Below are 12,190 nucleotides of genomic sequence, written 5' to 3' on the forward strand. Positions count from 1 at the left end.
ACCCTTTATAAGAGAATATGAATAACACTTTTATGTACTGACTACTTTTATTTTAGGTTCTGACCTGTTTCGGTTAATTCTTTTGTTTCTAGGCCCTCTTTGGATCCTTTTGGGATTTCTGTTTCTACTGTAGTGTCCTCAGGAGGCTCGGATACTATAAAAAAAAGAAATCTAATAGTTAGTGTTTGAATTTTAAAATATTAATCCTTTATGAACATTTTGGCACAAATAAAATTCCAAAACACAGTTTAATTGTATATGTTAGGCAGAAAAATAGACATGAGTGGGTAGAAGGAGAATAAAGCCAGTGAAGCCCAGTAAATGGTACTCAAAAAGGTAACCAGGTAAAACCAGAGTGCCAGAGAGGACTCCCAGAGTCAGTGAGTTAATGAGTCGAAATTCCAAAGGCCAGGAGCGACTCGGAGTGTCTGGACATTCTCCAGATGAGGAAAAGCATCGGAGCGCGGCCCTTGTCTGCATTGTATCAGTCAGATCATGCCACTGTAAGATCTATGTAGCCTGAAAAAAGGCCCAGTTTATTCTTTAACTTAACCTATATGCTGTTTTTTCCTCTTCTTCCTGCCCCTTACTCAAGTGACTTTGTGACCAGGCAGCAGACAGACCTCTTGGAAGTGTAAACAAACCTATGCAGACTAAGAATGCTGAGATCCAGGCCAACACAGTCACCTAAATAACCCTATTCTTAAAACAAAACTTCAAAGGAATTATGAATCACCTGTACGCATCATGCCTCATGCTGACCCCTACCCAAAGGCCCTATAAAACCCCTGACCCAAACTCTAAAGCACACCTCCTCCTCTCTGGGCTGCCCACACCCCCCTATCTTCGAGTGTGTCACTCTCTCTGTTTTACTCCAGGTAAGTAGGGAGGGGCCCCTGAGACCTCTGATCTGGGCTGGCAAGTTCCTGTCGCCTGGGTGACCAGGACAGGACCTCAGCTGCATGATCGTGCTCCTTAGCAGCCTACCTGAAAATCTCCTCTTTGGCTTTGGGAAGTTCTCAGAACATAATCTCACTCCACTCAGGGCTCTATGGCTCCCCCAGATCCTGGGGTGATGGGGGCTTAGTTCCCAGGCTGTGCAGCTTCAGGCGGACACAGGTGCCAGGTGGGCCTGGCTCTAGGAGTTGGCAGGGGACTGCCCTGTGCTGAGCAGTAGTTCAGTGTGCTTCCCTTCCCTCCCTCTGTTTTTCCTTCCTCTCTACTTTCTTCAAGCAAACCTGCCTGTGTTGACCTTGACTCTGGCTGGCCCCTCCCTTGGAGGGCATTGGAATGGAGCCTTAACTCCACTTCACTGCTGTATCTTTGCCCTTCAACTCTTGTTGCGGCGGGACAAGGACCGAGAGAAGAAACTCAACCCCCAGCGTATATACTATGGCTCACTGAAAATACAGTTCTTGCTAGGTAAAATATGGCATAAAAATACCCAGTCGTATAAGGCCACAGATGGAGAATATTCTTAAATTTACAAATGGGCATGGACCAGAATAACAACTGATACAGGGCACATGTAATTCTATCATCTGCTGTTAAATGCTACTCTAACTTGTGTTCACATGGCATTAGAGCGGCAGGACCTGCTATTTCCTTGCTCTATCACGACGCTCGTGGAGACACACCGGAAGACCACAGTGAAGGCACAGGGGGGCAGTGGATGGCGGTGCTGCGCCGAGGTCGCAGCTGTGGGCATAGGTGGGGCGAAATTGAGGAGGAGCTCAACCAGTATCACTGCTGATGGCACGGATGGAAAACGGGTTTTCCTGGATGTGAGCAAGCTTCCCACACAGATCAGCACAGACGCTTTCAGGGAAAGCAGGGCTACTTACTTCCCTACCTGACTTCTCATACCACGGTCTGTCCCAGTTCTGAGACTCACATTCTGCACAGGCCAGACATACACCCAGCCATCGGGAAACTGTGGAAACGGCCTTCTAAGTCAGCTAAAATATAGGTGGGTCCTCCCTCCACAGCATCGATGACTGCGTGTTCCATCCTGCTAGCTCCTCTGCCTGGCACAAGGAATCTGCTTTTGTATTGTCCCGTACAGTGAATGCCAATTTCCGTGATAAAAATGATCCCCATGGTGAGCTTGAGATTTCTTATTATAAAATGTCCCCTTATCCTGGCCCTGTTACCAGCTGACAGCAGGTTCCCAGGCCCTACCTGCTGCATGCTGGCATCTCACGGCAGGTATCTAGGACCTTCTGTTTGTTGCACTGGCTTCTAATCCAGCACTAACCATGCTTGGAGGTGTTTCTGTGCCTCACTCCCCTGCGGGGCTGCAGGGAGGGTGCCCTCTCATGCTACGTTAAGCCTGCTTTCTTGTCTGGGCCTGTGACTCTGGCCTGCCCACCCACCCGCCCAGCTGGCTCTGGGGCAGAGCGGGCTTGTGCGCATGCACAGAGTCACCTGCTGAAAGAGGCCTCACACTCGCTTCGATGTTTTTCAGCTGTCCCTGGGAGCTTTCCAGTGACCGTCTGGGAACTGGGTTTTGTAGGCACAACCCAAAGGGACTCCACTGGGAGAGCAGTGCATGTGAGCAGAGACCTGCGCATGTATCTGCCATTCCCTGCACCTCATTCTCATGAACATTCCTGGTGCCCCAGCACGAGCAAGGAGCACAGTGTCAGGGGACTGAGGTATGGGAGCAGGTGCAACTCAGTGGCGGGGTAGGGGACAGTGCACACAGCCTGAGACACCAAGCTTTCCCTTTGAACTAGAACTTGCTTCCGATGCAGAAGAAGGTGAGAGCATTCAGAGATATGAATGACCACGGAGCCCCACCGCACCCCTTCCTGTGTCAGCTGAATACCTAGGCTGGAAACGATGGTAAGGGGGAAGGGCAAGGACACGCCGACCAGGGTTCCTGTTCCTTCCAGACCCTCCTTTATCATGAGGCACCTAGAGGCAGTGAGTGTTGGTAGGATGTGTGTCATGTTAAGAGGTGAAATTAAAAGTTGAGTTACTTTTGTGCATGAAACTGACTTAGTATTCTGGTAAGAATTAAATGTATATGCATGCAGAGCTGTGATATACAATTCTGTAATGTGGGAGGTTCTGTATATGAGTTAAGTGCCCTTATATTTCATTTAAAAATGGCATTGTGTGACATAAAGACTAGTGGTAGAATCATGCTAATAACTTAAATTCTTAATTTTTCTTTACTTACAATGGCATTAAAGGGCAAACAAGAGGCACCATGACAAATAGACAGATCATGGAAGAAAAGAAAAAGCTTTGTATTTTAGTACCTTAAATGACAGTTTCTTCCTGCTTTTTGAACAGCGTGTCCCACATCACGCAGCCGGCCCTGCTCCTGGTGCCGGGGCAGAGCTTTCCCGCCGCACTGAGCCGTGGGGTTTGGACGTGGCTGCTGTCCGGGGGCTCATCTGTCCAACCTCAGCCTGCTTCCATTTTATTAGCACAGACACACACACACAGACACACATGCACACGCACACCCAGACACAGCAGTGGGCGTGGCGGAGTTAAGGGCACGGCCCTCAATAGAGTCTAACCTGATTCCGGTTCTACTTCAGGGCCCTCAGACACTTCTGACCCCTCGGGTAAGGATCCTTGGGTCTCCTCAGCGACCTCAAGGGCCTCAGACTCTTCATGAACTTCAGACTCCTCACCTTCAATCTCTTCTTCAGCCTTTTCAGTCTCTTCCACTTCTAGAAAAAAATGAGAAGAAATAAATTATCATTCAGTTTAGGTCAACAAACATTTAATTGGCCAGGCACTCTAAGTGCTGAGGCCAAAACAAAAAGTAAGGAATGGCCCCTCCCTCCTGAAGCAGGGGTTTAATGAAATTCGATTCGATATATTTTATCTATTAAAAGGCAGTGGTAAATGGTGATGGTCATGTGCTCAGAGTGCTATGTGAGCACCAGCCCATGGATTCATGCCGAAGAGGGGATGTACACAGCCTCCCAAATACTGTTAACAGCAGCAGGTTGGAAGCAGCCCAAACGTCCATGCAGCAAGGGGACGGCTAGACCTGCACCGTCTGATGTGCAGTCACTCCCACGGGTGGCTACTGAGCCCTTGGAGTGGGGCTAATCCAAATGGCGATGTGTTGTAAGTTTAAAGTACGCAATGGATTTCAAATACAGTATAAAACACTGGAAATAAAATACATCAGTAATTGACAAAGTCAAGGTCCTTTTTATATTATTGTGGTTTGTTGGCTACATTAAATGCTAGTTAAAGGAAATACTAAATTTCAATTAAAGTGGTGAAAATAAAGCTGTAGTTCCTCTCCCACTCAGGCTCACAGGCCTTGGAGTTTCACCTGTGGACCCCAGGGTAGGAACTCCAGCCCTAAAGAAACTGCTGGTGTAAGTTCTTCTATAACGGGGATGGCGGTTTCAGAGCAAAGCCAGAGGTACAGGAAGAGCGTGGCCATGTGCTCACGCCTGCAGGACCCTCTGACAGCAGTGACTCCAGCAGCCGTGAGCCGTCAGTGATGGGGCCACAGCTCAGACCTGCTGCCCACGCTGTCTGCTCTGTGTCCCTCTTTGGGGGGGTGGAAAAGGTACCTGGGTCAGGGGTCTTTTCCTATGGATCCATTACTCCAGTGACCTTACAATTAATTACCCAAGCTGGAACACAGAGAATGAAAGGGGGTTGAATAAGTACTTCATGGGCCTCCACCTAGACCTGGCCTCTCATGGGCAGACTGAGGATGCCACCCTGTCCGTCAGTCCCTGGAAATCCCGCAGTTGCCTGCTCTAACAATACAAAACTCAATGGCAGATGATTAGTGATATCAATCTGTATTTGCCTTTTGCTTTCTCATCCATAGCTTCCAGTAGCCTTTGATTTTCTTCCATTCTCAATGCCTCTTCTCTGGCTTTTCTGAAATGAAAAGGTCCAAAATTTAATTTTCTTTGGAAATTCAGACATCTCAATATTATTGGATCTGAGGCATATAGCAGTAAAAATAAACTATAATATTCGTTATACTTTTTTGCTTTACAGTGTAAATGTTTAGTTTGCTCATACTGAGGCAAGTTAATTTTCAGTGTTTTATATATGAAAAGTTGGAATGTTATACTTTGAAAAATTAGCTATTAATTAGGAAATCTGTGAAAATTGACAAAGGATTGTCTAACTGCATGATGAAAAGACAAATGGGGAAAGTTGTACCATCTCCCCTTCTGATTAACTGAGAAATGTTTACAATACAATGTTAAGTGAAAAAAGGTGTAATGGAAAACTATGCATGACGCCGCCGTGATTCCGTGGTAAGATGTATATGAACTATGGCGAAATGACGGAAGAAAGCCAGTCCAAGGGTGAACAGGAATTATCTCTGGACAGCGGCATTCTGAAAGTCTTAAATTTTATTAAGCCTTTTTTCTTACATTTAAAAAATCTTCTATAATGAATAAATATTTGTAAATTTATCTTTTAATCGGAAAAATTAGTTTGATTCATTTTCTTTTTGACATAGTAATGATTTAAGGAGGCTTGGAATATGGAAGCTTAAATAACAGGAGGGAATCTGTTCTTCATTAGGGTTGAGCGCTAAGCCTGCCTTAATGGCGATGACAGGTATAAGGCTAGTAAAAGAGGGAGACAGGCAATATTTACTAAAAACTGAAACGTGTACGCCTTTGACCTAGGTACTCTATATGGAGCAGGCCAGCTCTCGGGGACTGGCTGCTACTGCGCGAAGAAACATGCATAAGGATGTCGGCTGCATCTTGTAAGACAACGGCCCGCAGCGCAGCAGGCGTTTGCCCGCAGGCAGGAGTCAGGCGCCGCCTCTCTGCGGCCGCTCCCTCGGGGGCCTTCCTCAGGCCGTTCTGCAGGCCCGCCACTCCCCCCCGCTCAGCATCCCTGGTGTCCCTGCCTGCCCCCTCCTGGGAACATTTAGTTACATATATTCTCCCAAAAAACGTCACCACACCTCTTCTCCAGACAGGAGGGTCCCTTGCCAAGCGGGGGTGTTCTCTGGCCGCGGTCCGGCCTCGAGCCCTGGCATGACTCGAGGTCCCTCCGCTCACGCCCAGACCCCGAAACCACCGACCCTGTCTCTGCACATCGTCCCCACCTTGTGTCGCTCTGCCTAGCGGGGCCGGGCTCCTCGAGGAGGCTGCCCACCCCAGACCCGGCTCCCGGCGCGCTGCTGCGGGGCGTCTGAGCCCGACTAGAGGGAGGAAGGGCTCGGCCGCCGGTTCCTGGCCGCCTCTGTGAGCCCTCGGAGAGGTGACCGACGGCGGAGGCAGCAGTCGCCCCGCCTCCGACAGGTGCGTCTGGGCGCTGATCTGGAGAAACGGGGAGCTCAGCAGGGCCGGGGTGCTGGCCCAGGAGATAATTCTCAGGCCTCTGCATCTTACCTCTTTTCCAGCCAAGTTGTATGGCCTTTAAACGCACCTCTGATCTTTTGTTTTTCTTTTTAACTCCTTTACATTGTATTTTCGGTGTATATGAAAAAAATCTTATTTTTGAAATACTCATGTGGAATTTTTAAGAACAACATATAGAAATATAGAGGAGCCTGCTTTCATCTGGGCAAGTCTTTGGCCATTAAGAAGTCTATAAAGATGTAAAACTTCAGATTCAGAAGAAGTGAAAATTGACTATATTACAGAAAATTCCACATGGTAAAAGAGAGGCAAAGGTAGAGAGCTGGGAGAAAGTGGAGATCTCTTTTTCCTTTAAAAAAAAAAATTATAGATGTATATGTATTTTAAATTATCTACTTAAAATGCAGGCAGACCTTCAGTCTAGAAATCACATGAACTTTGTTTTACTCTTAAGTTGTTATTTTCATCTGTTCTCAAGTACTTGACTATTTCTCATATACTGGGGAAAAAATTAGGTAATCCCTTAAATCCTAGCAGATTGTAGCTCCATTTGTAATAGAACTTCTAAAAGCTAAAAGTAATGTAGTAAGTTTGTAATTATTGTTTGAATTAATACTTTTTAGTCAATATATCAAACAATGATTTTATCAACTAATGTAAGCAGATTACTTCATATGTTTTTGCGTTAAGTTCCTAAGGGAATGGCTAACTTAGATGAATAATGAACGCTGAAAAGAATCCTCTATACACAGTTGTCCGTTATCTGCCCATCCTCACTAGCCCCCCTCCCGGCTTCATGACTCCCGGAGTTTAAAGAGCACCCCTAAGTCAGGCCGCACCACTAACACCTGGGGGCGAAAAGGAGGAAGCGCTGGGGAGGCTCCTCCGCGGTCATTAACGGAGGTGGTTTAGTGGATTAAGACAGACTTTCAGTTTTTAAATGGCTTAGCGAAGTGGGAATCCCAGGGGGCAGATTAAACTGTTTAGGGTCTACAGAGCAAGGCTCAGCAGTCAGTTTCTTTACATGCTATGTTTTCTAATCTGAAGAACTTGATAGTTCTTTAAAGTTTAGTCTTGGCCACAGATAGTCGGATTTAAAAATTTTTTTAATGTTCATTTTTTAAAAAGCTCTTCACTGCCCCCAGACTAGAGAATAACTATTCCTCACACAGAACGTGGTCGGGCTTTGGACTTTAATTCCATCACACAAGAGTATCTTCGTGTATTTTTATCATATTATTTCTTCAATTTGTGGATAATAGCAAAATTATTTAAGTCACAGATAAATGCATCAAAAACAATCTTACCTGCTCTCAGTTCTTTACAGTGTGTTTTCAGAGCTGACATTTGATTTAGAACAAGTCTGATTTGGGGGCATGAAAATACCCACAACTCTGTACTTGAGAGATTCTCCCTAAGTATTTGTGAAATCACTGCTTTCTTGGTATGAATTAGGACTGGGTCTAGTTGGTAGATCACAATCTTGATATTAAAGACATTTCACGAATATAAATTACCAGTAGACATTTAACAGTTACAAGAGAGTCATTAACCCTCTTATCACATGTGGGGCAGTTTCTTACCTCGCTGCTTCTTGCTCTTTTTTTTCCTCTTGTAGTTCACCTGATAATCTTTCTAAAATCTTTGAGTCAATTTCAAGTTTATTCTTTAAATACAGTCTGTTAAGTAAACATTTTCCTGAAATACAGAGAAGGAGAATAATATTAGTTTTGAAGCTCTATAAAATATAGCAAGATACACAGCTGACCCTTGAGCAATGCAGGGGTTGGGGACACTGACCCCTGCCCAGTCAAGAACCCGAGTGTAACCTTTGACACCACCAAAACTGAACTACTAACAGTCTGTGGTTGACCGGGAAGCCTTAGAGATAACATAAGCAGCTGATTAACACATATTTTGTATGTTATTCTGTATTACATACTGTATACTTACAATTAAGTAAGCTACAGAAAATGAAATGTTTTTTCAAATTCTTGCACAACTCCAAAAAATTTCCAATATATTTATTGAAAAAGCTGTGTAAAAGTGGACCCACACAATTCAAACCCACAGTTGTTCGAAGGTCAAGTGTATTTTGGAAATTAACAATGAGAAATTATTTCTGCCTATACCCAATACATTTCCCTTTAAGTATTCATCAAAATAGAGCCCAGATTCTTTAAACATTAAGAGACCATCATCTTAAATCCTTTTTAAAAGGTATGTATTGGCATGGTAGAAATAACTAAAACAGGAAAAGGTAGTTTATTACATTTTCCCCTTGAAAACTCTTTTCAAATATATTTCCTTAAGAGGTGAAATGACAGATATTCTTGGCCCCCTTGTCAAAGATTAGTTGACCATAAATGTGTGGGTTTATTTCTGGGCTCTCTATTCTGTTCCATTGGCCTACATGTCTGTTCTTATGCTGGTACCATACTGTTTTGATTACTATAGCTTTGTACAAAGTAATAGAATAATTACAATTTAGTTCTGCTATCGTTACATACTTAATATTTCCCATTTGAGAAGAAGAAGGTGGAACACATAGTCTTAATACACAGCCTTATTAGTTTTCACTAGTAAGTTATAGAGCTGATTGGGAAGGGGGTGTTAAAATTTCCACTCCCAAGAAAAATCACAAGGGCCTCATAGAATATCCAGCAGCCCAGCACGAGCACTGGCCGCCTGCGTGGTGGGTGGACGCCTCGTCTTCTGTACCTGTAGTTCATGAAGGCATGGCTGGGGTGGTATGTGCACCTGAGGTCATGGGGGAGAGTTTTCCACTTTGTTCTTCAACTAAAAACATTATCAGCAATAAAAACTCGACTTTCAAATTACGTGATAAATATTTACCAACCATTGTTTTCTGTGTCTGACAAGCAGATTACTAAATCAGGAACAATTCCTTTCTCCATCAAGGCCAGCCACAGCTCTCTCGTGACAGGGCAGTTGTCCAGTACCCACCCTCTGTATTTCGGGGTGCCAGAGAACCTCTCCTTGTTTCCTTCAGCCACCTGTGAAAAAATTAGAGAGACTGATATTTCCATCACAGCTGTAGGAGTTGAGGGTGCGACCTTAGCATGTCATTGTGGACTTTTACCCAAGTATTTTTTGAGTTCTTCTGATTCAGAAGGAAAAACAAAAAGAGCCACTTAGTTTTAAGAGAGACTTAATTTTAAAGCAACAAAGCTATACATTTTACAAATTAAGGGCGGGAAGCAAAAGCCTCTAAATAAATGGAGCTGTGTGTTTTGTGACATGTTGTTGAGCAGCACAGAATCTGCATCCAGCTTCAGGTCTGCAGTGGGGCCCAGGAGTCTGCATTTCTAACACGCCCCCAGGTGCCTGCAGTGCGTGGACCACCCTGAGCAGTAAGGGCCTCGCCCAGCCTCCTTCTCCAGGGACGACACTCCTCGCTTCCCTTCGGGTGAGAGAGAAGGAGGTGCTCGCAGGGTCACTGGAAGCGGCAGGGAGGAGCTGGGCCGCGCGGAGCCTGCAGGTGCTCGGGAGTTCTGCTGCATGCTGGCACCCCTGCCCCTTGACCTGGCCCGGCAGCAACAGCTTCAACACAAGTATGGAAATGAGTGATGTGGATCTGTGCCTACCCCAATTCGGAGGGTTTTGAACAAGTTTATGCGCCATCAGGTAACCACAGAATATTATGAGTCAAAGGGCAGAGGTGCCATGAAGGCTGGCAGAACCCTCTTCCTCTGCAGAATTTAATAATTTAATTTAACTTAATTTAATTATCTGCCTTTTGAATTTCCATCTGAATGAAGACTCTTTTGAAAACAAGAATTTTAAAACACTTTGGAATGTTTGACATAAGAGAATTAGGAGGAAAAAAGAAGAAAACTGTAAAGAAATGTAAGTGAAATGTCAGTGAAAGACAAATGCTGTTGCTCTCACTGAGAGAGGACTCCAAAAAGGCTAAACTCAGAAACGGAGAACAGGCGGGAGGGAAGTGGGTGAAGGGGTCAAAGGGCGCAAACTCCCAGGTACAAGGTGAAGAATTCCTGGACTCTGATGCACAGCATGGTGGCCACGGTTAGCAATACTGTACTGTGTATTTGAAAGTTGATAAGAGAGGAGATATCTCTTACGTGTCCTCAACACGAAGGAAAAAAGGAATGTAACTATGTGAGGTGATGGATTTAACTAAATTTTGAGGTGATCGTTTCACAATATATACATATCTCAAATCATTATGTTGTACACCTTTGAGATATACCAAATATAACTCAATATAACAGAAAAAGGAAATGTAAATGCTAATAAGACACAATACAGCCCAAGTTTTAAAGATATGAAAATTAAAACATGCGATATAATTTAGTTTACCTCAAATTTTTTTGAGAAAAATTTAATGGCTTCATAATACTTCTTCAAACAGATAAATCTTAATTTGTTTAATTCTCTTACTGCTAAACATTTACATTATTTATAATTTTAACATCATACTGTGATGAACATTTTTAAATATAAATGTTTATCCAAATGTCATGTATGTCCTTAGGCTGGATTCCTAGCAGATGTGTTTATAGGTCAAAGGGAACGAGGCGATGCACATTTTGGGGCTTCTCAGGCACACTGTCGCGTTGCTTCCAGATATCTGCATCATTTCCACTTCTGTGTGCCTGTGGTGACGGCCTCACTAGTACGGATCGTGAGATGTTTTCAGAATCTTTGCCAATTTGACAGGTGAGAACTTGTATCTCGTTTTAGTTTTCATACTTTTATTGCAATTTGAATATTAAAATTTTTCAATTACCTATTTTCATTTGCTCTTTGATAAAATAATCTGTTTTCATCTTTTGCCCGCTTTATATTGCAGTATTAGACTTTCCTTGATTTGTAAGAAATCTTTATATTAAGCAATTAACATATCATATTTATTATAAATACTTTCCCAGTTTGGCCTTTGTCTTGAAATTTTGATTTTTGAGATTTTTTTCATAGAGAAGAACTCATTATTAACTAATCTCTCTACTGAGGTTTTGCTTCCCAAGTTCATCTGTGCCCAGAGGCCTTGACCAGCAGGAGGGTCATTCCAGTGACACGATGCTGCCATCTAGTTTAAAAAAAGTGCCATTTTTACATTTAACTATTTAACTAGTTAATTTACATGGAATATATTTCTATTTTGATGTGAGATTCTGAATTGTATTTTGTCCAATAGATAATTTTACCAACATTATAAATACTTTTTCCTTTCCTGTTGGGTTGTGGTTTTAATTTGTATTTTTCTGGTGATTAATGATGTTGAATACTGTTTCATACGCTTATTGGCCATTTGGATATTTTTCTGAATACACAAAAATTAATTCAAAATGGACCTTCGATCTAACATAAGAGGCAAAGCAGAGTGTCCAGAGGAAACCTGGAGGAATATCTTTCTGACCTTGGGTCATAAAAGCACTGATTGTAAATGAAGAAGTTGGTAAATTGCACTTCAGTAAATTAACTCTTATTATTCAAAATAGAAGATAATTATAGATAACTGCAATATATCCAACAGAGGACTCACTGCAGAAGGATCCACACTTGAAAAAAAAGACAAACTATCTGAAAAAATGAGCAAACGACTTCATAAAGCAGCATATCTCTTCAGCTACGTCTTTGTTTTAAAAGGCCCTTGTTTTTTGGAGCAGTTTTAGGTTCAAATCTAGCTACATTTCACAAATAGCTTTTGTATCACAGAGATCACAGAACGGATGACAGGTTCCACACAGAGACGATCTGATAGGAGCTTTGATGCCGAAACCCCTGAGCTGCCGTTTGCCACCAGAAGACACTGCACGTGTTCCTCGACCAGAAGGGCCCAGGAGGACTCCCTGCAGATTTTCAGCCTC

General features: G+C 43.5%; 1 protein-coding gene across 1 annotated transcript in view; it reads right to left on the minus strand.

Moving 5' to 3' along the window:
- AK9 (adenylate kinase 9) overlaps positions 1-12,190 on the minus strand; it is a 94,174-nt gene that overhangs the window by 40,773 nt on the left and 41,211 nt on the right. The window contains exons 17-21 of the mRNA XM_057489483.1: positions 9,196-9,352; positions 7,919-8,033; positions 4,805-4,878; positions 3,537-3,692; positions 65-154 (exon numbers count right to left, since the gene is read on the minus strand). Of these exons, the coding sequence (XP_057345466.1) occupies positions 65-154; positions 3,537-3,692; positions 4,805-4,878; positions 7,919-8,033; positions 9,196-9,352 (592 nt within the window). The remainder of the gene's footprint in view (positions 1-64; positions 155-3,536; positions 3,693-4,804; positions 4,879-7,918; positions 8,034-9,195; positions 9,353-12,190) is intronic.

Source organism: Manis pentadactyla, chromosome 12 (genome assembly GCF_030020395.1).
Source record: "Manis pentadactyla isolate mManPen7 chromosome 12, mManPen7.hap1, whole genome shotgun sequence".
NCBI classification, from domain to species: Eukaryota; Metazoa; Chordata; class Mammalia; order Pholidota; family Manidae; genus Manis; species Manis pentadactyla.